This window comes from Mus caroli, unplaced genomic scaffold, assembly GCF_978045245.1.
Source record: "Mus caroli unplaced genomic scaffold, Mus_caroli_1 scaffold_18, whole genome shotgun sequence".
Lineage (NCBI taxonomy): Eukaryota > Metazoa > Chordata > Mammalia > Rodentia > Muridae > Mus > Mus caroli.
This window is the reverse complement of record NW_028227273.1, coordinates 45663421-45688203: the sequence shown is the minus strand read 5'-3', so window position 1 is coordinate 45688203 and position 24783 is coordinate 45663421. Positions and strand designations below refer to the sequence as shown.

General features: G+C 46.6%; 1 protein-coding gene across 1 annotated transcript in view; it reads left to right on the top strand.

Annotated features, from left to right (window-relative positions):
* Positions 1 to 24783, top strand: part of Lrfn2 (leucine rich repeat and fibronectin type III domain containing 2) — a 162780-nt gene that overhangs the window by 121725 nt on the left and 16272 nt on the right. The window contains exon 2 of the mRNA XM_021149730.3: positions 12711 to 14134. Coding sequence (XP_021005389.1) covers positions 12735 to 14134 — 1400 coding nt within the window. The 5' untranslated portion in view covers positions 12711 to 12734. The remainder of the gene's footprint in view (positions 1 to 12710; positions 14135 to 24783) is intronic.

Sequence of the window (24783 nt, the reverse complement as noted above, 5' to 3'; positions counted from 1 at the left end):
CCAGTAAATTCACAGAATCTTACTGACAGAAATCAGTACACCATCAGTGGGGAAGGACTTGCTGGAAAGCCTGTGATTATCAGAGAACAGGCTGCTCTCTTCTGTGGGTGCCACAGACAAGGATGCCTTGGCATCACCAAGGGGTCAGAATGCTTTAACCTGGCAAGCTTCCTCCTTCCCTAAAAGTTGCTCTCCACCTCTGCTTGCCTTTCCTTAGGATCATGAGCTATCCTGTGCCGAGAATCTTGAGACAGGCAAGTGGAGGAGGACTCGCCCTGGCCAGGAGCACAGCTTGGATTCTGTTGACTCTTCCCATTCAGGCTGCCTCAGGCTCCTTTCTTTCAGCTGAAAGCTCAGGTCTCCTGAGAGTGTCTGAGAGTTCCATGAATATGCCTCACAGTTTAGCTTTTCGTTTTGGTGGCAATTGAAAATCCATTCTTTTACAGGTCCCCTTTGGCAGCAGCCAACTGCCCCCAGGAAGACGGTTCACAGCCTAAGAACTGGAGTGGGTGGACAGCTTTGAGATTTCACAATGCGCATACATGTTTTATATTATTGACCTTAGTCGTCCTCAAAAAAGTCACCTTCACAGTGGAGGAAAAATTAGAGACATCAAGAGATTGAGCAAAATAGCCAAGGTCCCACAGCCAGGAATAGGAGAGGCAGGGTTCAAGTTTAGGTGCATCCTCAGCCTTTGGGTGGCTGGACTTGTGTCCCTGGTAGTGTGCCTGGCGGTCAAATCAAGTTTAGGTCTTCCTTTAAAAGGCATCTGTAAGCCCAGCATTTGGGAGGCAAAGGCAGATACATAGAGTTCCACCCAGATCAGCCCACATGCTGAGTCCCTGTCTCAAAATCAAACAAATAAAAAAAAATCTGTAATGCCCACCTCTCTCCAACCACCACACTTGATATCTGTGTTCTACCAACTGTCTCTCCAACCAACATCTTTGTTCTACCAACTAGGGTATTCTCTGTGACACCCAAGCTTCTGCAATCCTGCCACGCCTCACTTAAGGGACAAGTGACAAAGCTACCTCTTCCAAGAAGCTTGTCCCCTTGTCATAGTTGCTGGGCAGGCTTCTACAGAAACCTCACACTTGATCTAACTTTCTTTCCTCTTGAAAGCAATGGCTGTCTGTGATGGGGGTGCAGGGGCAGGCATGCCTGGTTTGGAATCTCAGTTCTGCCTTTGTTCTGAATCATTGGGCACATATTATCAGATTCCTGACCCTCCATTTCTCTTGTAAAATGGGTAGTGAGTAAATACTAACACACTACTTGTATCCCTGAAGTCGGGTTATCCAAGTATGGATTTACAAGCTCCCCCAAGAAGAGGAAAGTGCCCCACCCCATCACATGGATTCTGGATATCTGAATGCAGGCCGGAGTGCTTGCTTGATAGGCACTTCACTGACTTTGCCATCTCCCAGCTACCAGTGTAGAAAAGGAAGCAAGGATGAGCAGGACTCAGCATCTCTGATCTTTGGGGGTAGTATTTACCTACATGCATAGAGGTTAGAGATGGCATAGTGGTGTGGTACACCTACCTCTAGAAGCTCTTGGCTATAGGCTACCATCAAGACATCATCCATAAAAGGAAGACATCCTGAGATAAGGACCTGTCCCTATGTCCCATATGCCTACCTGATCAGGTGCTCCATGGGAGCCTGTCAATGAGAAAGAGGGAGTCTAGCTACAGGGTCTTTAATTCACATAGTCTCCATGGAATACACCAAAGGAAAAGGGAGTGGAAGAAAAGAGGAAGACAGACAGAAGGAAATGAAGAGGCCCTGATCTGGAACTAGCAAGATGGCACAACAGGTAAAAGCACTTGCTGGGCATGCCTGAGGATGAGCTGAGTTCCCTGAGTTTGATACCCGGGACCCACAGTGATAGGAGATGGTAGGAGGAGAGAATCAACTCTTGCAAGCTACCCTCTGACATTCATACATACCATGTGGCCCATGCACCACCCTGGAATGTACAATAACATTTTAAAATAAATAAAATAGAGCAAAACTGGAGAAGGGAGACAGCCCATCTCTCTGTAAGCCTAAGGTGGGGTCAGGACAAAGCCTCTGGGGACTTAGAGAACTGGTCATGTTTTCCTGCTGTCCATCAGGCAAGAGGCCAGTACACCCGAACATGAAGAGAGAAATGATTAGGAATGCAGAAAGCAAACCTTGGGTAATGGAGCCTGGTGTTTGCAATAAAAATTTAAATGTGCCATCATGGCGACAACAGCGGCTTTTATCTGATCAGCCTGTCAGAGCCTTCGAAGGCTGGAACCTGTAAATGGCAAAACCAAATTGAATTCATATTTACTGCCCTTTAGTCTGTGGGGTTCCTTGTTTCCAGTGGATTAATCTTTCTCTTTTTCTCCCTTTGCTCCCCCTCTTTTTTCTTATATTTCCAAGAAGTTTCCAGATTTAGGAACTCCTTGGGAGAGCTAGTGGGGAGAGGAGGGACTCTCTCTCTTGTTTGTTTTTTGTTTGTTTTTCAAGGTCATCTCTGACCCCCATTCAGCATGTCTTATACCCTGGAGGCCATACCACATGGACAGATGTTGCAGTCTGCCTGGCCTCTGACCACTGGCGAGGTTTGGCCAATGAGAGGCATCTGGAGGAAGTCACTGCTTTGGCTGGTCCCTCCCAAAAGAGCAGGCCACCAGGGGTTGTATCGTCTACCTTCTGTGAAGCTCTTCACCCAACCCCTATCCTGACTGGGGTCTGCTTTGTCCCTCTGTCTAGCAGTGCCAGGGTCACTAGGCTCCCCTCCGCTGCCAGACTGGTGCTGAGCATCTTTGGTTCCTCTAGACCTGCTTGCCTATGGTCAGCAGTCCCTTCCCAAAGCTTCCTTTCAGCTCCCCTTGTATTATGTTCTTTGCTGCATCTTCCCACCCTCCCCTAGGATCATCCTGGCATAAGATAAGTCTTTCTGTCCTTTCTTCTTAAAACTGGGGGACACAAAAGAGCTGCATAACATGAGCACGAAGTAATAATGAAGGGAGACACAACCTATTCTCAGAGAACCCAGACTGAAGGATCTAGAGTCTAAGGGACACAAACACTATCTATCCTCAGAGAGACCCAAGTTGAGGAGGACTCATCCTAGTCTTCAAGGATCCCAAGTCTGCTGAGACAAATGCAGTCACTCTCTCAAGTGACCTTCAAGTATGATATCTTGCTTAGATTCTAACACATAATTACACTCTGTAGCCACAGTGAACTTTAATGCCACCTACCCCATGCCTGCCCTGTAGCCTGGGTGACTTAAATAAGAAAAGCCAAATTTAATTTTGCTTGAGCCAGACATAATGAGGAGACTAAATCATAGACAGACCATTCCCTGGCGAAATGGAAATGAGTTTTGGATTATCTGCTGCTTTCAATTATCCACCCCACCGCTCCTTCCATTAGCCCAGTTGCGGAGTAGACATGGACCAGTCTGGAAACTTCCCTTGAGTGGGGCACTAGAGGCAGGACTGAGGGTACTAGGGAGCCAATGAGGCTGACATCTTCTTTGAGGTAGAGGTAGGCAAAGGGGTTGACTTTGGAGAAGGCAAAGGCTTGGTCTTGGGGTTTAAGTCTGCTGAGGAGCTTCAATGAGAGAGAGGAGCCCTTGAGATGGGTAAGGAGTCATTGCATGTCCTCATGCTCTCTGAGGTGGGGAGGGAAATGGTTCACTCAGGTGCTTAGAAGTACCTGCTGGCTTTCAACTTCGGTGAAATAAGGTACAGATCTTGGAGGTAAATTGTTAAGAATCAAGAGTGAATCTGAACTCCTGTCTCGCTATGACCTGAAAGTCCCTACCTCTGAGCTCAGGTGGAAGCTGACAGGTGGAAACAGGAAGGTTGGAGGCCTAGACTGATGCAGAGAGCTGCCAGCCATGGACCTTCTGCAACCCCAACAAGACAGATCAAAAACTATATGGAGATTAATGCATCTGAAGGTGACAGCGCACAACCTGGCATTTGTCTCCATCACCGGCGAGCAAACCAGCCCCGCTCCCTACCCCTTCTCCACAGCCTCACTCCCACCCAAGATGTGTGTAGGGATGTGTGTAAAGCTTCCTTCGCCCACACAGCACTGTCACAGGAACCCACCTGTTCACTCGCTTGCTCACCTTCATTCATGCGACACCCCCTCACACACCCTCGGGAGCTTGCTCAGTCACACATGCAGGCTGTCACAAGTCACAGCCTCCTCACATACCCCAACCCAACCCCATCTCCATTCACAAACAATCTCCTTGTTCTTGGTCACTTTCACACCCTACCATGTGTGGGCATCCCTCTGTTAACCCCCTAAGCATTCATTCACACAGGGATGTGGGTGTCTCCACAGCTTCCTATACCCAGTCAGGGGCTGGAATAGATGTTCCTACTGATTTGTTATTGTTGTTACTGTTGTTGTTAATTTTTGAGACAGGGTGTCATGTAGCCCAGGTTAGCCTTAAACTTATATGGCCAAAGATGTCTTAAAAGGGTCCTTACTGCCTCCTCTCTTTTAGTGTTGAGAATATTGAAATCGAACCTAGGGCTTTGTGTACACTAGGTAAGTACTTTACCAATCAAACTACCTCCCCAGTTTCCTCCATCCCAACCATTCCTACATCTCGATTATATAGGGGACAAATGTTACCCCACTACATTCCTTTCTGGGTTTTATTAGCAATTGATGCCATTAATGATTTTCCTGCTTTAAAATAGAAAAAAAAGTTCCCAGTATCTCAGATACATTGGGGTCTAGCCTATTGGAAGTTTATGTAACATAACACCAGTTATAATTATGAAACTTGCCTGGGGCCAGCACTCCTCAGAAATGGAACAATGATTTGAAACAAGGACTTCAGCGTAAGTGGTTCATGTAGGTGGGAGATTTGGGAAAGACAGGAAGAGAAGTGGGGAAATCAGACAGGGAGGAGTCGGGGAGAGGCTGAATTGAGGAACAGGTTGCAGTGAAGGGAAACTGAGGCTAGTGACTACTGAGGACCCTCCAGGGTGTGTAGGACATGCCTCAACATGCTTGTCTTAACTGAGGGCTGAGAAAGTCAAGGTCCCATAGCCTTTGTCAGACACTGGTCTCTGGGGATTCATTCCCCAGCTTTCTTGTCCTGCTCCACAGGAACAAGCTCACTCATATAGCAAATTAGAGGATACAGGCTGTCAGAGGTCAGGAGGATTAGGGCTCTTCTGTTAGAGTGTGGTTCATCCACTCGCTTGCCAATTAAGTCTCAAAGCCCAGGTGCCTCTTCAGGACCATGGACTAGGCTTGCTACCAGGAGCTAAGAACCCAACAAAAGAGGTCTTGTCAAAAACAAGGTCCCCGGGTGAATAGGAGTAACCTACAGGCAAACAGAATTGCACAGTCAAAGCTATCATAGATATGTTAACACAGAGGTATAATATGGTCTTCCAAAGAGGAGGCAGTTGTAGCTTAATAGCAGACTTCTGATAAGAACTGGTTATCTCACACGGAGCCTTTCAAACAGCCCGAAATGGGCTCTTGCTGCCCTTTAGATATGTATCCCCTCTCTTGGCTGTTGTTTAGAAGGTGGTTCCTACCCCTGTGGCTTTGTGTGGATGCTGCTATGCATCCTATATGGGGGTGTCTTTCTGCTGCTACCAAGAGAAGGACTAGACTCTGTGCGCCTCTTCTAGGGACATTCATGTGTTCTCTCTTCTCTCCTCCCCCTCCTATTGTCTTCTTTCTTCTTTTCCCTCTTTCCTTTGATGCTAGCTGCAAAGACTCCAACTTCCAATGTCAAAGGCTGGCCTCCTGCACAGACGTGTAGCTCTCTCCTTCCCTGCCACAAACTCACAGACCCTGTTTGCTCTGTCCTGGAACGGTTATCAGAGTTGTTTTAGGGTCTGATTTGGACTCCTGGCTTCCTTGGCTCATCTGCCAATCCTTGATAGGAGGATTAAAGTGACAAGTCAGTACGAAAAGCAGAGAAAGGGGCTCTAGCAGTCCCATCAGGAAAAGAAACAGTGCTCCATTGACCTCCATCCCCCACCTTCCACCACAAATCCATCGCTGGGGTCCTGATGTGATCTCACTAGAACAGAGAGGAAGACAGAGCTTGGACGTTCTAGGCCTCCTCATGGTCTCACAGTCTGTGGTCTGACAAGTTGTCAGAACTGAAATCTCTTCCTGAGAGGTAAGCGCCCTCTGTGCTCACCTCAGACCTTAGTCTTTTCCTGGGAGTCTGGAGAAACTGCAATTTCTAAGAGTCCATCATCTCGATAATCTGAGAGTAGGAGGGAGCGACACAGTGTCTGGTTAGGAGCACTTCAGGTCGGTTCCCAAAGGGTTCCTGTCGGGTGAGCAGGGCCGGGAAGAGTGTTTGGGAAACCAGGTCCCAGTTCATTCTTCTTTACCCTTAAATGGAGGCCCAGACTTTGGCTTCTGGTGTCTGTGCTCCTAGCCCAAGTGGCAGGAAGTCAAGTTTCCTCTCTCCACTACTAGACAGAACACAGCATCCAGGGTTCCTCATGGGTGAGTGGTGTGAAGCTTGAACAGGGGAAGTCTTAGATGAAAAGAAGGTGCGGGATGCTGCCTCCCTCCAGGTGGCTGGTCCCAGCCGGCCCCTCCCACTCTCCTACCTGGAGTATTCTGAAGGGGGCTTATCCCTTTTTACCTGAAGCAAGAGACAAAGCATTTCACTGGATTTACAGGCTTCAGGGGTGAGTAGGGGTTCAGGCTGGTTGCTAAGATATCTTTTAAATGGAAATCAGGGCGGAGAGACAGCACATATATCTAAGCAGCCATCTGCTAAATGTTGCCTCTTTTGTTGGAAGCAGCTCCTGGTGGTTCAGACAGTGAGGCTGGGGGTGGGGAGAGCTGCAAAGGATAGAGGGTCTAGGGTGGGTGGGGGGCTGTCTGGGTCTTAGGACTAACCACCAACCAGAGGAAGTTTCCTTTTCTGCTCCTAGGTCCACTGCTCTCCCCTCCCCCATTTTAGCTGACCCCTCCTTGCATTGTTTTAAGTATAAAAATCTGTCTGCAGAAGCTGGAAAGATGGCTCAGCAGTTAAAAGCACTTACTGTGCTCTTCCAGAGAACCCAGAGTTCTGCCTGTTCCTCGCACTCGTGCCGTGGCTCACAATCACCTGTAACTTCAACTTCAGTGTATCCGTGCTCATGTGCCTACACCCACCTACAGCACACACACACACACACACACACACACACACACACACACACACACACACACACAGAAATAATAATAAAAATAAAATAAAATAAATCTCATCTAGAGGCACTGATAATAAACTAACAGCCTAGCTTCACAACTCTGTATGCATTGCCAGTATACTTCTGTGTTTGCATATGTATGTGCATGTTTGTGCATACACACATGCATGTATGCATGTGCATATGCCTATGTGTGAATGCTCCCTGCCATCAGGGCCTGATAAGCAAACCTTTCTGAGCCCATGAGCCCTCTGCTTCTGAGAACCCCAGCCTTCCTTCCACGTTTCTTTCCGAGCCGAAAACACAAGTGCTCATATGTAGTGGAACAGCTGGACCATCTCCGGTTCCTAAGCAATCCCTAGTAGAAGCTGCCAGTTCTGGGTACAGCAGGCACATGGATGCCTCAGGAGGGGCCTCCTTTGCTTGGAGTATGGCCTGATGCCAGGCAATCCAGAGTAAGTGGCAATTCTTTCCAGGGTGGAGGAGAGCGTTCCGTTGGGTCCAAACTGCCTTGAATCTCATTTCCCAGTAGCTGAAACCTGGATAACTGTGCACAGGGCCCCAGGGTATGGTGGAGTAGGTTGTTCCTTGTGCAAGGTTGCTCAGTTAGGGTGTTCTACCAACAGTCAGAGGGGGACATCTCATTCTCACTACACAAGGATACCTTACAGACTGGGAGCTGTTACGTTGCAGAACTGTGAGTACCACATGAAGAAATCCAACAACACGGCGGAAGCAGGGAGAAACTGTTTCCACCCTGGATCAGGGCTCAAGTCTAGGCTAACTTCAGGACACTGTAGACTCAAAGATCCCTGACCTGTTACTTCACTTCTGTCTCTCCTCTTCCCTCTGCTCCAATGCTGACTCGGAGATGCTCCTCATGGACAGTCCTGCCTCCTCCGCCAGTGGCTGCCTCTTCTACAGGCTGATTGTGACATCTGATAGCATAAACCATGCCCAGCCTCTGCTCTCAGAGCACTGCTGTTTACATTGCTGGCCAGCAGGACTTCAGTCCCTCCCATTTGCTTCCATGGCTCTCTTTCCAGGCCAGCCTCTGTCCCCTAATCTCCCTTCCCTTCTGCCACCTACACCTCTCAGAAGTGCTTGAAGTCCCCATGTCTCTTGAAGGCCAGTCTTGTCTCTCAGCCTTTGTTCAAATCCCTGCTTCAAACAGGAAACACCTCCCCCATTTTATCTGCCTGAATCAGGATAATTTATCCATTTCCTTTGACTCCCCCTCTTCAAAAGTGGGGGTGAGGCCGCCTTTTGTTTGGCTGTTAGAGAAATGGGCTAAGTGACAATTCTCAGAATACAATTTTAATTAAGATTCAATAGTCACTTGTCTGTCAGTAATCTTCCATGCTGATTATTTAAAATATATTTACCCAGCTCTATTATGTCACCCATTTGAATTCATTAGACATTTACTAATCTTCAACAAACTTTTTTTTTTTATTTTATAAAAATGGTGGTTTGCTTAACATCATTTGGTGATGAACATGCTTGAAAGCAAAGGAGTCTGAGTTTTCCTAGCATGAGGTTATGAGTCCTACCTCCCTGGCCTCTCTTACCACCTCAGATGTATGGCAGAAATAGTTAACAAAGGCCAAGGATGGAGAGGCCCAAAAGATAGATAGGCCATCACAATCCACACTACGCTACACTGAATCAGACTCTCAACCTAGAACTGGCAGGACTGGCTGAGAGGGATCTGGGGACCAAGCAGAAGATGCTAGCGCAAGCCTTAGGTAGACAGCCTGGGGACTAGCTCCAGCATTTCCTGACAAAAGCTGATGTTGAAGATTTCCTGCATCCCTGGCTAGGCTCTGCCAAGTGTGGACCTAGAAGACCAGAGCTACTCTTGGGAACAGAGGAAGGCAAGAGGTAGAGTTCTCCAGTGATTGACAACTAGAGATGTAGGCACTTAATGGGACCCAGGGCACGATGGTTACTCTGCTTCTGCAAGAAGTTTAGGGACAGTAGGCACTGGCTAAGCTTTAGTTGCTCCTGAGGGGACTGGAGCACCGTTATGTGGAATTCATGTGGGAGACTCAACAGGGGTCTCCTAATGAAGAAAGTGAAAAGGGGTAGAACCTTCTAGAACACAGGGCAGAAAACTCCCAGAAAAGACCAGACAGCAAATAGTATTAGCTTTTGCTGACCCTGTGTTCTCTGCTTCTATCCTGTTCCTCTGCCAAATAGTTAAGAAAGATGGCCCAAGAAAGATGCTAAGAGATGAGTAGGCCGTGTGCTAATAAAATTTTATTTACAAAAGAGACAGCAGACAGCAGTCTTGATCATTAGGGGAACCCACAGCCACATATGGAGGAGGATCATTTGGGATGTGCTGCTAAGTGTGAAGTACACACCAGATTTCAAAGTCGTTATACAAATGAAAGAAGATCCAACATCTCGTTGATAACAGCACTGACGACATTGACACGATATTGTGGGTGAAATGAAATATGCTACTAAAATGAACTTTGTCTAATTTTTAACAAGATACTGTCACTGGAAAGTCTAATATTACACTTGGCTCATAGTGTTTCTGTCAGACAGCGCCGCTCTCGGGATAGCGCCATCTACAGGTGAAATGTGGGGAAAGCTGCTGGTCCTTGAAGGGTCTCGAGGAAGGAGCTTCCCTTAAAGAGATACCGTAAGAGAATTTAAATCTGCTCAACCAAGGATATGATTGGAAGAGAGTTTTTATATTTGGTGTGTGTATATAATATATATTTATCACTTACTTCTCTGTTGCCAGTAACTACTGTCCCTAAACTCTTTGCAGAGGCAGAGCAATCACCCTGCCCCTGGTCCCATCAAGTGCCTATATCTCTGGCTGTCAATCACTGGAAAACTCTACCAGTTGCCTTCCTGTGCACTCAAGAGGAGCTCTGGTCTTCTAGGTCCACCCTTGACAGAGCCTAGTCAGGAATGCAGGAAATCTTCCCCATCAGCATGAGCAAGGCAGCATATAGAGGAAGGAGTTTGCTTGGGCTTGTAGTTCAGAGAGTTGGGAAACCTTGGTGGGAGTTGGGGGTGGAAGCACAGAGGCAGGAGCAGAGAGCTGAGGGTTCACACCTTGAACCACAAACACAAAGAAACAGTGAACCCAAATGATGTGAGTCTTTAAACTGCCTCCAGTGCCGTACTGCTAACAGGATCACACCTACTTAACCTTCCAAACAACACTATCAAGTGGGTACGAAGTGCTCACATGCCGGAAGACTATAGAGGACACGTCACTCAAACCATCAAGTAGTATAAATGTAATTCCTCGGCTGGGTGATTTCTGTGTATCTGTGGCACTCATCTTGAGACACACAGAGTTCTATTTCCTTGAAATACTATTAGCTATCTCAAAAGAAGAGCAGAGCAGGGGTGATAGCTCAGTTGATAAAGTACTTACTACATAAGCAAGAAGGACTGCAGTTAGGTCCTCAGAACCCAGGCACAATGGGTGCCTATCATCCCAGTTCTGAGTCAGTGAAGGCAAGTGAAGCTGAGTCTCACTGGATAGCAAGTCCAGCCTAAATGGGGGAGTTCCGGGCTCCGTGAGAAACACTGTCGTAAAAAAAAAATAAGGTGGAGAGCAAATGAGGGTGACATTCAGCATCAACCCCCAGCCTCCACACACATGTACACGTGTGCCTGAACACACAAACGTGTGTACATGCGCAAAGTAAACAAACATTTTTAAAAGTAGCACCAGATTAATCTTTAATCCCATGTCATTCCCACTGCAGAATACTCCAGCTCTTCCAAACGTGTTAACATGTGCAGAGCGTCCACAAGAGCCAGCAAGTGGGCACCGCATCTCCAGCTTATTGGCCTCTGAAGCCACTTTGTGGAACCTAATTAGCACTCTGAGAAAGCCAATTTGAGAATTGCTGGTCGTTAGGAAGCTGTACAGCACAGGACTTTCTCACAGACCAACTCAACAGCTTGGTTTTCGCATAACACACACACAAAGGTGCATAATTGTTATTACATAGAATAGGGAGATTATGTAAGGTTGGGAGGCACAGAAACCCCCCAAATACTTGTCTTTATCCTACCCAATATTTCCTTTCAAGAAAAATGCCTACTAAGTGTGAATGCCCTAGTAAGTGAGCATATACCCAGCATGGGAGAGGGAAGTATGTGTGTGTGTGTGTGTGTGTGTGTGTGTGTGTGTGTGTGTGTGTGTTTGTTAGGGTGTCATGGGATAGGGTATCAGGGTATCATCAGAGCCCTCAATGAGAAGGTGACTTTTAAATAATGACTCATGTAGGCTGTGAGGCAAGTTCCTGTCCTTGTGCACAGGCAATCTTCCCTGGTAAAATGTGCTCTTGAAGCCCACAGAATATTATGGATGGACAGAATCTAGGAAAAGGACCTAGCATCAGTCAGATTCTTAAAACCACGTCCTTTTAACATCTTGCCTTCCTGAACTCTCAAAAGTTGGCATCTAAGTGGCTCGACCTTGATGAAGAACCACACAAAGCCAGTTCCAACCCACCCTGGCTTCTCCCGGGAGCAGCTCTCTTCCTCCCTACATTGTTCTCCTTTAGGATCCCTGAGATATTAACACTGCAGTTCACAAGACAACTGTACATGTGCCTCAAACACCCACGACATCAGTGGATGAACAACTATTATAATATTATCTATCCATCCCTCTACCCACACATTCATGGATTAATTTGTATATCCACCCATTCATTCTCTCTATCCATCTATCCATACATCCTTCTATATACCTCAACAGGTACCCATACACCCACCTATCCAACTGCCCATCCATTCATTCATCCATTCATCTATTCATCCATCTATCCACCTGCCCACCCATCCATCTATTTATCTATCCACCTGCCTACCCACCCATCCATTCATCTATTTACCTGCCTACTCACCCATCCATCCATCTATCCACCTGCCCACCCACCCATCTATCCTTCAATCCACCTAGACACCCATCTACCATTCTCCTACTCATCTACCTATTCATCCTTCCCTGCATCCACTCATCCATCCTTCCATACCAACACCAAATCTACTCATTCAGTCACCCACCCATCTAACTATTATACCCCCCCCTATCTGTTCACTTACTTATTCATCTAGCTAAAATCTAACCTCCTACTCATCTGTCTACCCACCAACCAACAAGTACCAACCAAGTAACTAGGTTGTTCTGGGCTTCTGGACACTGCTAGATATTTGGGACACAGAAGTTCATAAAACACTTGAAAGGTCTGCTAGCATGGTACTCACATGGTGCATGTAATTTAGGAAACAATCTGAAAGCACACAGACAGTGAATCAAGTTGTTAGGAGATAATACCAGCTGAGGAGAAAAGATAAAGTAGAAGAGCAATTGGAAGAGTTAAATGAAAAGGTATGAGCGCTTAACCTGGGCATAGCCTGTCTCTGTTGTTCCCTGGTGCAGTGTGACGTTCCTTGGAGGGAGGAAGCTCTTGATAAGGGCAATTGCCTGCTGACCTTGATGTTGTGTCCTTCCTTCCAGGTGCAGAGGCTGAGTGACCAGACCATGGAGACTCTGCTTGGTGGGCTGCTGGCTTTTGGCATGGCGTTTGCTGTGGTCGATGCCTGCCCCAAGTACTGCGTCTGCCAGAATCTGTCTGAGTCACTGGGGACCCTGTGTCCCTCCAAGGGGCTCCTCTTTGTGCCCCCTGACATTGACCGGAGGACGGTGGAGCTGCGTCTGGGTGGCAACTTCATCATCCACATTGGCCGCCAAGACTTTGCCAACATGACAGGGCTGGTGGATCTGACCTTGTCCAGGAACACCATCAGCCATATCCAGCCCTTCTCCTTCCTGGACCTTGAGAGCCTCCGCTCCCTGCACCTTGACAGCAACCGGCTACCTAGCCTTGGGGAGGACACACTCCGGGGCCTGGTCAACCTGCAACACCTTATTGTGAACAATAACCAGCTGGGTGGCATCGCTGATGATGCCTTTGAAGACTTCTTGCTGACTTTAGAAGACCTGGACCTATCTTACAACAACCTTCATGGACTTCCCTGGGATTCCGTACGGCGCATGGTCAACCTCCATCAGCTGAGTCTGGACCACAATCTGCTGGACCACATTGCTGAGGGTACTTTTGCAGACTTGCAGAAACTGGCCCGCCTGGACCTCACATCCAATCGGCTGCAGAAGCTTCCCCCGGACCCCATCTTTGCCCGCTCCCAGGCTTCCTTGCTAACTGCCACGCCCTTTGCCCCACCCCTATCTTTTAGTTTTGGAGGGAACCCGCTGCACTGCAATTGTGAGCTTCTCTGGCTGCGGAGACTGGAGAGGGATGATGACCTGGAGACCTGTGGATCCCCCGGAAGTCTCAAGGGTCGCTACTTTTGGCATATTCGTGAGGAGGAGTTTGTGTGTGAGCCGCCTCTCATCACCCAGCACACACACAAGCTGCTGGTTCTGGAGGGCCAGGCAGCCACTCTTAAGTGCAAGGCCATTGGGGACCCCAGCCCTTTGATCCACTGGGTTGCCCCCGATGACCGCTTGGTGGGAAACTCTTCCAGGACTGCTGTATATGACAATGGCACCCTGGACATTCTAATTACCACCTCTCAGGACAGTGGACCCTTTACTTGCATTGCAGCCAATGCAGCAGGAGAGGCTACGGCCACTGTAGAGGTCTCCATTGTGCAGCTCCCACACCTTAGTAATAGCACTAGCCGGATGGCACCCCCCAAGTCTCGCCTTTCGGACATCACAGGTTCCAGCAAGACCAGCCGGGGAGGGGGAGGTGGTGGGGCTGGGGAACCTCCCAAAAGCACCCCAGAGAGGGCTGTGCTTGTGTCCGATGTAACCACCACATCTGCCCTGGTCAAGTGGTCTGTCAGCAAGTCAGCACCCAGGGTGAAGATGTATCAGCTGCAGTACAACTGTTCTGACGATGAGGTGCTGATCTACAGGTGAGCCAGAGGCTACCGTGTGGTCAGGTGGTACAGGAGCACGCTTGGGGAAGGGCTGGGAAGCTAGAGCCTGTGTGCCTGTTTCCCTTCTCTCCAGGGGTGCCTGTGGGGATCCTGGGTCAACTGTTCCTCTGTTCCAGGTAAGGGGCTCCCACCAGGGGAGCTGAAGAAGTATGTGTGTGTGTGTGTGTGTGTGTGTGTGTGTGTGTGTGTGTCTGTAAGGACAGTGTCTCCCAGGAAAGGGAGATAGCTATGTGGCTAGACACTTCTGAGCATCTTGCTATGAGAGCAGAATCAGGGCTGAGCCATTGGGATATCCAGTGGCTGAAGAACCTCTCCCTGACTCATCGGAGTCCAGGAGGAAAATGATGAGAGGAGAAAAGAGTTGAGTATCATGGCCTGGCTTTCCACTTCTGGTCGGCTCCAGATTCCTCAGCTGTTTTATGGACCTAATCTACCCAGGCTGATAAGAGACTTGTGATGGAGAGAAGTTTAATCAAAGTGAGTCAGCATGTGTGTGAGTGTATGTGTGTGTATGTGTGTGTGTTTGTGTATATGTGTATATGTGTTTGTGTGTGTGAGTGTATGTGTTTGTATGTTTGTGAATATGTATGTATGAGAGAGAGAGAGAGAGAGAGAGAGAGAGAGAGAGAGAGAGAGAGAGAGAGTGAGTATTGGAGCTCTCCTACATTACCTCAAATCATCAAAAAAGAACCTACTTTAGGTTTGACTGCATCAAAGGCCCCATGAATTCCTCATATGTTCAGTTTCTCATTACCTTAAATTCTGTTTTCCTCTGGACTGAGTCCTGCCTTGGGTTGCCTTTGCCTCCAGAGATGTCTGCCTTTTTTTTGTTTATTTATTTTTCATCACTAAAAGGAGAAGAGCTTCCCCTCGCTGGCACATTTCAGGCTGCCTGAGACTCACAGGCTCATGGGGCCCTTCCAGATCTTAGATGCACCTCATCTTGTCTACCACCCCTCTGTACCCCAGGCTTCTTATGAAGATGGGGTCAATTATACTGACTTTGAAAAGTGTCTGTGAATGTCAAGGGTCATCCTTAGGCCTGGACAAAAGGGAGGCTAACAACACAAGGGCAAGTAGCATTATATACCCCAGCCAGGCTTATTCATGCATGGATATAATCTTGGCAATCTGGAGGCAGAGGCAGGAAAAAAAATCACAATTCCTAGGCCAGTGTGTGTGTAAGTTCCAGGCCAGTCAAAGCTTCATGGTGAGATCCTGTCTCAAAAGAGGAAAATAGCAATAGAAAAGAATCAGATATCACAGAAGCCATAAACAGACCCCAGAGCTCAGAGGGTCTCTTCCCATACTGGCCTCAGTTTCAGTGAAAACGAGGGCTGTGACTTATACCCCTACTGCTTAGGGAATGTGTGTTTCCTATGAAACCCTGTTACATGATGTGCTCTCAGAATGACTAGTTTGGGAATGGAGCCACAGGCCTCATCACATGACCCCAGAGGCTACAGTGCATCAACCCTCATCACGTCATGGAGGGCTTCCGGATTGATCAATTTCTGGATAGAGACAGAACAGATAAGGAAGAAGCCAATGTGTCCTTGAGGGCCAGAACACCGTGGAAACAACAGAGAGAAGACTGCCCTTATGGCAGAGAGCATGCAGAGGGGATGGTGTTATAACTGAGCTTGGTTTTACATGTATCAAAAGACAGAGTTATAAAGCTGCACACTCTCTCTCAAAAGGGAGTTGTAAAGCTTCTTTCTTTCTCTCTCTGTATCTGTCTCTGTCTGTCTGTCTGTCTGTCTGTCTCTCACTGTGTGTGTGTGTGTGTGTGTGTGTGTGTGTGTGTGTGTATGTGGCGTTTCGACTGATGAAATACAGTCTTCATAGAAAACTAGGAGAGGAAAGATATGGAAGGAGCAGTTAAATCACCTTGTCCTTGTCCTCCCACCATTCAGACCTAACTGGTAGGCTCTAGGATCTAGGAAGTGCCTCTGTTTTATACCATCAGAATGATGTGCATGCGTGGCCCATCTATAGCATTATTAAATCTTTGTCTTTCCCACTTGAGAACTCAGCTGGCTCGGCTGGCTTAGTCCCTAAGGTACTAAAATATTTTGTGTTGATTTAACCATTAGCTTTCAATCATTAGAATTTTAGGTCACTTCTTTTTTTCAGTATTAAAAGTAATTTCATGATGGATTTTTATTTTTTATTTTTTTGTACCAAAGTAAAAATACATTTGGTGCAATGCCAGTTTTCGCCACACATTCTCCTCCGAGTTGAACTATTGGCTTAACAAGTCAATTATAACACTTGCTTGCTATGTTTGATTATTTATCTACTCTCTTATCGGTGGCACATAACAGTGTTCTTCTTGACCGCAGCTTTCCCAGTAACTGTGCAACGCCTTTCATCTTTGTCAGTTGCAGAGGTGGAACACAAGTCTTATTTAATTTACATTTTTCCATAGCCTGTGAGGCTGACCTTTTGGAAAATGAGTGCATTTTCTTCAAGTGTGGATTTGTCATGTGGCTTTGACTTGATAAAAAGCAGAACAGCCAAAAGCCACCAGCTGTGTGGCTGGCTCGGGCATGAATTGATGAAAGGCTTGAGTTAGGAGGGCACAGAGACGAGATGGGCATACGTCAGTAGCATGGCTACGTCACTGTCATAAAGATGTCACCTTCTACCCTCACCAGGAGCTCATAAATGCCTGGAGAGGCACGAAGCCTTGAAGCTGGGTTTTTGCTCTTACTCAAGGGTAAATTCAAATTTATTCTCTTGGCTGGCTGACTAGGAATCTGGAGAGTACAAATAAAATGAAAGTGTCCAGCCAGGTGTGGTTGTGTAGACCTTTAATGCCAATGTCTTGGGAGGAGGATTCAGGCAGCTCTCTGGGAGTTCAAGGCCCGTCTGTAGTGAGATTCAAGCCAGTCTAAGTGTCTTAGTCACTGTTCTATTGCTGTGAAGAGACAGCATGGATCATTGCAACTTTTATGAGAGAAAGCATTTAATTGGGACTGGCTTATAGTTTGAGAGGTTTTGTTTATTATTATCATGGCAGAGAGCATGGCTGCACTCAGACAGACATGGTGCTGGAGAAGTGGCTGAGAGCTTTATATCTGGATTGGCAGGCAGCAGGAAGAGAGAGAGACTCTGGGTCTGGCTTGGGCTTCCGAAGCCTCAAAGTCTACCCCTAGTGATACACTTCCTCTAACAAGGTCACATCTACTCCAGAAGGCCACACCTCCTAATTCTCCTTAAGTAATGCCACTCCCTGATGACTAAGAACTTAAATATGTGAACCTATGGGAGGCCATTCTTATTCACCACCATACTAGGCTACTTAGTGAGACCCTGTCTCAAAACAAAACAAAGCACCAAAACACATTAACAAAGTAGACTAAAAAGGAAGCATTAGAAATTAAAACAACAAAACTCACAAACTGCAGAGGTCAAGCCTAACTTCTTAAGGCTGTTCATGAAGACTAGATGATATACCACAAGAAAGATGCTTCCTATAGAGTCTAAAGAGACTGCTCACTTGGTAAAGGGCTTGCTTCACAAGAGTGAGTACTTGGGTTTGGATCTCTAAAATTCAAGCATGATGGATGGCTCATGCCCGTCACCCAGCACTAGGACATGGAGCTTGGCTAATTCCTGGTGCATTGGCTAAACAGCTTAGCACATGCATGTTTACTCATATATACACAGCACACATCACACTCACACAAAAACAAAAACAGAAACAAACAAAATAGAAAGGAAAGCTTTCCATATGTTAAGCAGCCACAGGATATAGAGTTGTGTTAGTATTGTTAAGAGTAGCCAAAGTAAGAGCAGTTAAAAACGAGGTTATTATATTCTCTGTTGTCCTAGGGGAGGAAGTAGAGAGAGGTTAGATATTCCATTTAGCCTTCTCTGCAAGAAGATAGATGTCCAAAGCTTTGAAGAAATTTCTAAGGAGGCTACGCTCTCAGAGGAGAGGAGGAGCAATCACCAGCACCAATATTATCTCAGCCTCACTGATTGCATGAGGCACAGTTTTCCAGAGTCTATTTCACTTAGTCCATCTGGCCTTACCAAGTACAAAGGGACAAGACAATATCACAAAAGTCACTCAAAGTCACACAGTCCGAAAAAGGCAGGCCTATTGCTATGGTGTCCTGAATGACAGTACTGGGAGGTGCTGTGAACCATTAAGAGATGGAGACATGAGGGAGGTCCTGGAGTCATCAAAGTATGCCCTTGAAAGGGATTGAAGGGCCCTAGTCCCTTCTTCTCCCTTAATCTATTATTATCTGCTTGTCTATCAACCATCTGTCTGTCTATGTATGTATGTATGTATGTATGTATGTATCTATCTATCTATCTATCTATCTATCTATCTATCTATCTATCTATCTATCTATCATGTATTTATCATTTATCTACTATCTATATCTATATATTTACTTATCTGTTGTCTATCTATCTATCTATCTATCTATCTATCTATCTATCTATCTATCTCCTATCTGGAAAAAGATATAAGACAGTTTTCTGTCATTGCCTCCTGGCTCACCAGAGGAGGTCCAAAGCAGTAGAGCCATCCAATCTCAGACCTGCACCTCCAGAAGCACAAACTCAATAAATCTGTTTTCTTTATAGCATTAGTCACTTCAAATAGTTCCTCATTATCACAGGAAGCTGAAAAATAAGCATTGTATTGAACCCTAGCTTCTGGCTATGGTTTACAGGACCAGCCTCCATGGTTTTACTGAGGGAGTTCATGGTGGGAAAGAGAAACTCTAAGAGGGACACTGGACTTTTAAAAAAAATGAATCTTTCCCCCGAGAAGGAAGAAACCACAGGTGTTGCATAGCAACTCTCTGCTCAATTCGTATCTCAACAAGAAGGATCACAGAACAGGAGAGCAGAGGGATGGACAGATGAGAAGCACAAATGAGGAACACACACAGCACAGTGCACAGAAAAACATCTACCTGTCACCTAGTCATCATCTACCACTTATCTGCCTGTCATCTACCACCTTTCTACCCATCTAGAAAGAGGTAACATATATCATCTACTATTCACCTGTCCACCAACTTATCATTGTTTATCCACCGATCTATTATCTATCATTGTCTATCCATCTATCATCCATCTATCTGTCATTATATATCTGCCCATCTATCATTGTCTATCTATCTATCTATCTATCTATCTATCTATCTATCTATCTATCTATCATCTATCTATCTATCTATCTATCTATCATCTATCTATCTATCTATCTATCTATCTATCTATCTATCTATCTACCTATCTAATCTATCTATCTATCTATCTATCTATCTATCTATCTATCTATCTATCTATCTTTTATCTGTCATTGTCTATCCACCTGTCTATCATTCATCTATCATTGTCTATCTATCCACCTATAATCTATCTATCTATCTATCTATCTATCTATCTATCTATCTATCTATCTATCTATCATCTCTCATTGTCTATATATCCACCTGTCATCTACCTGTCATTTGCCTTGGTCATATTTGTTATTCATCTGTTTATTTCAAGGAATATGCTACAAGTATAGCCACACAAGTACAAGGTAAGGAGAACTGGGTTTGCTCAGAATTGTTACCTAGGCTTGAAGTTGTTGCTCAGAAGGACATTGCACCCATGTAACAGTAGAGTGTTAAAAGACACCGTAGTTGTCTGCTGTGTTGAGGTCAGGGGAGGTTGTGATTCTGTGGTGCAGAACAGAGTTGTATTGTGTTTAATCCAGAATGGCCAGAATAGAGCTGTAGTGAGTGCAATACAGAATGGCCCAGCATAGAAATGAGATTTTAGAAGTTCGGATGAGATGAGGTAAAATTGACATTGAAGATGAAAGGACTTTGAAAAAGATCCCAGCTCCTCTGATCTAGTTAAAGCATTTATGAATAGAAAAGGGCAATGTGTATGTAACATGCATGCACAGATAGATGTGTTGGTGCATTCATGCATGTGCATGTACACACACACACACACACACACACACACACACACACGCACGCGCGCACTGGCCCATCAAAAGAATAAAATCCCACTAGCATTACCCTGCATAGCTCACAGGTGAGGTTAGCTCAGATGAGATGTCACTCTCCCTGTTCACTGCTCTCTCCTCAGAGGAGTCCCCATTAATGCTGTTTTTTTTTTTTTCCTGAATGGTCCTGCCCTGGTGATCTAGGGATATGGTTTTGCCTCCCTGTTCTGCTCTAGTACAGACATCTCCCACCCATGGTCATTGGTGGGTGATGTCTGCATATAGGTTACAAATTCCACACTTGATGAACAGAAGGGAAACAGATCTCAGTGCTGCCTTGTGGCAGCCTAAGCATCAACCATGATGATCTGGGAGCTTCCAGTGCTCCAGGAGAATCCAGTTAAGCCCCTTCCAGGGATGATGGGGTGGTAGGAGTAGGAATGTCTAACTAGTGTGATACCAATCCTTTCAGTCTATGACTCTTCTTCAGCAGGACAGCATGGTTTCTGTGGCATTTACTGTGCAGGACCCTGTGCTCTGATGTTAGGACCTCCCAGGCATCTGAGCCCCAGAGCATGAAGGTCAGAGATAGTGATCATGTTAGAGGTTCAGAGAGCCTAGCCTAACCCCGACCCATGTCACTAACTGATATCCAAGGGTTTTACCAAACCTTAGGGGAGCTGTGAGCAATGTCTGATGCATGTGGTTCTAGGCTTCATTCCAAAACAGTCCAGGTTCTGGCCTCTTTCTAGATGGGGAAACCTGATTCATCTCAGGTGACCAAGGAAAACTTCTGTCATGAAAGCTCTCATTATCAGATGCCTTAGATAGACATCTTTCACCCCCCAAGGTACTTTTTCCCCCACTGATGCACAGGCAAGCCCTGCAGGAAGGCACTGGAACACTCTGGACTCATTTAGCTCTCAGATTACCATCTGGCTTGCTTCCTGAGTGACAGGGAAGATTGACAGTCACATCTCACATCATCAGGGTCAGACCTTTCAGGGAAAGAATAACATTAGTGGGTACCCCTCAGAGGGGAGAGCAGTGAGCAAGGAAGGGGGTAGTGGTGAAAACAGCCCCTCACCCACCCAGAGAGAGCAACAAACCATCTCAGCTAAGCCTCATCTCTTGTGTGACATGCAAAGTTAAGTGCCCTGCATGTCATTATCGGCCCAAGTGACATTCACAAACACTTGTCTCTAAGAGCTGTCAGGAACATCTGTCAGCAGATGAGATGTTGGAAGCAGTCCCAGAGAGGGCCCGGGGCATAGCCAGCTCACTACCTACAGCTCAGTGGGACCAGCCAGGCTACAGGCTTGCCTTCACCCTTTGTGTGATGTGTCCAGCACCTCAATGTAGGGACAAGAGGGACCTTGAGGTATGTTGTCCCCCTTGAGGGGACAACCAGAGAAGCTCTTTCTACTCTGTCAGTATCTAGGCTGATGGGACACCTCATCTCTAGAGTATGGAGCATACAGATGAGCTGTTCAGGGCTTGGGATGGATTGCCTACTTAACAAAGTCACTTATGGAGGGGTTGATTCTTAATCAGTTTGAAGGTCCAGTCTTTCAGGGTAGAGAAGGCTTGGGGCAGGAGTATGAGTCAGATTGTATGGAGTCAGGAAGCCTAGAGAGATGGATGCTGGTGCTGAGCTTGTGAGGCCACTGGTCAGATCATATGGAGTCAGGAAGCTGAGAGAGAAGGATGCTGGTGCTGAGCTTGCGTTTTCCATTTTTCTAAGTCCCGTACCTCAAACCACTGAGTGGTGCTTAGTACATTTCATAAATTGGTCTTCCTGCAGCTTCCTCACCTATCCCATTCCAGAAATTTCCTCACAGACTAGCCTGAGATTTGCCTCCTAGATGGTTCTAGAGCTCGCCAAGCTGAGAGTCAATACTAATCTTTATGCCTGTTATTTGCTGCGCGGCCATTCCCGCCACCTTGCCCTAGGAAAGGGATATAAAGATGGAGTCTACACCACCACCATTCCATCTGGTTATATCTCAGTTCCCTGCTCTCTACCACCCCGAAAGTTTGGAGACAGCGGGGGAACAAATCAGGATATTTGTTTCCTAAAGGGAGGAGGGCATGTGAGGTGCAGGGGCCCCTGCCTGTGCTCAGGACTCGCCTATGTCCCTAGGCAGGCAGGCTTCTCCTGAAGGGGTGCTGAGCACCCACAGATAGAAAGAGAGGAATATGCATCATTTGAAGTTGGAGAGACAGGACAATGCTGCTGTGAGGAGGGGTCACATCAAGTCAGCCTTTCTGAGGATGCATCCTTTTATAACTTCTCTTCCTATTGAAATCTTGTACCTACAAGTAGAGGGATAGGAAGGGTAAGAATGAGCCCTGGCTCCACCCACCCCAGGGCTCGCCCTGTGGGTCATTTTACTAAAGCCCCCTAGGGTCCTGGAAAGCTGGGGCATGGACCAGGCACCCACTTCAGCCTCGAATTTGGGGGATTTTTCTGATCAGTATCACTTCTTTATAATTCAAGTGCCAGCAATGTTGGCATAAGCTGGGAACAAGGGTGCCAACCCGAACCCTGGTCCTACTCAGAAATAGCCACCCAGGGCTACCACCCTGCTACTTTGGGAAGGATGTGGCTCTCTGAAATCCAAAGTGTACCAAGTGGTTATGGCAGCAAAGAGACCAAGTTACCAGAGGCCTCACAGCAGCAGCAGCAGAAGAGGAAGAGGAAGAGGAAGAACGGGGAGAGGGGGTGGGGGAGTCACCAGTATGCCCTCTTTTAAAAAGAGTTCAGGAAAAGAGAATTGGGGTTCTGCTTTTCTGGGTTGCCTAGTCACCAAGGATCCAGCCCCTTTCTGTTTTTCTCCCTTACTACCCTCAGCTCAGTATTTGCCCTAGTACAAAATGTCTGCAGGAGCCAAGCAGCTGAAAGTCCTTTCTATGTAGAGGGAAGAACAGAAAGGAAAGGATAGGAGCAAAGTGGGGGATTTGCCAGAAGAGCCAACCAATGACTTCCACTACATTGTAAGCACATTTCTGCAAAGCTGGGTACAGCTTGAAATATAGAGAAGATGGATGGGCAGCTAGAACACTTGAAGCCTTTGACTTATACCCAGATTCATTTACTAATCCTACAGCCAAAGGCAAGGCATGTCACTGTCTTCAGTCTTGTTGTGTTCATCTGTAAAATGGGTCAAGATTACGTCTTGCAAGTTTCACGGTCTGGGACAGAGAAGGAACTACACAATAAGTTTGAATGAGTATTCTTCATAGTCATTCAAGAAGTACTAGGACCAGTCAGTACTGAGGTCAGTGAATACTGGAACCAAGAAGCACTGGGACACAGAAATACTAGAAAATAGCAATAACCAGGGCCAAGAAGTACTGAAATGGGGAATATTGAGACCAAGGAGTACTAGAACTAGGAAGTATTGAGTTCAAGAAGTACTAGAACCAAGAAGTATCAGGACCAAGAAGTACTGGAATCAGGAGTTATTGGGACCAGGAAGTACTGAGGCCAAGCAGTACTGGGACTAGGGAGTACCACTAGGACCTGGAAATACTAAAGCCAAGAAGAAGTACTAGGGCTGGAAGTGCTAATCCTTTCCCTTCTGGACAACCTTGTCCTGTCTATTTGCTGGGCTGACCCATGTGTCTTCATTTTCCTAATCCAGTAGAGCTATAAAAGGGACAACTGATTTGATGAATGATAAAAGTAGAAAGTATGTTTGCCTGGTCAGAAATGTCTGCCATTCAATTGGAAGTTCCAATGGACACATAAGCGTGACAACAGGAGACTTTCAAAATCCGCAACAGGCTTGTGCATAGGAAGATACTTCGCAGGGTGCATTGTCAAAGATCCGATCAAACCACCCTGTTTTTATCCTGTCCCTTTTACTAGCTCAAAGGTGACACATCTCAGATTCAAGCTGTTGAGAGGTGACCAATTCTTCTTTTCATTCCCCTTGCTCTGGAAGAGATTTTTGGCTGGGGACATCCCTTGAGTTGAGGGTAGCTCTGTACCCCTCTCTCTCCCAAAATGCATTCACTTTCCTCCTAGTAAGAGTAAACCAGCCCTGTGGTATCCATGCATATTTGAGTGCTATGGAAGTAATAGAGTCTTGGGGAGCATCAGGAACCTGAAGACAGTGCCAGTGGCCACAGGTCTCAGAGCAATACCAAATACCAAACACTCCTTTCCTAGGAGCGTTCATAGGACCTGGCTCCTCGGAGACAGCTGGGCTATGCAGGAGTCAGGGAAGATTGGTGTCCAGGCATTTGGATCTCCTCCTGTTGCTCTGTAGTGCTGAGCCGCCAACCCAGACTGTACTTTAGGACCCCTTGGTTGCTGTGACATCCACCACCATCTACTTAGTTGGCTCAGGCTGGGCATCTGATGTTTTAGACCCTTAGACCTCCCCAGGCACTTCTGGGGTCACAGCCTCATGGATCTACATTGGCATTGATCTATGGAACACTTGCAATCCATTGCTGGGGTAGGTCCTTATATGGAGAGAGAGAAACCCAGAGCTCCTGGTCCAGCCTCATTGTACCATGTGCATCTCATCTTTGACTCTGAGACTTGAACTCTGAACTCTCCAAAGAGACAATTTGCAGAGTCTGTGGGAAGTTCCCACACAGAGCAGCCTGGGGGGGGGCACTTATCTTACCT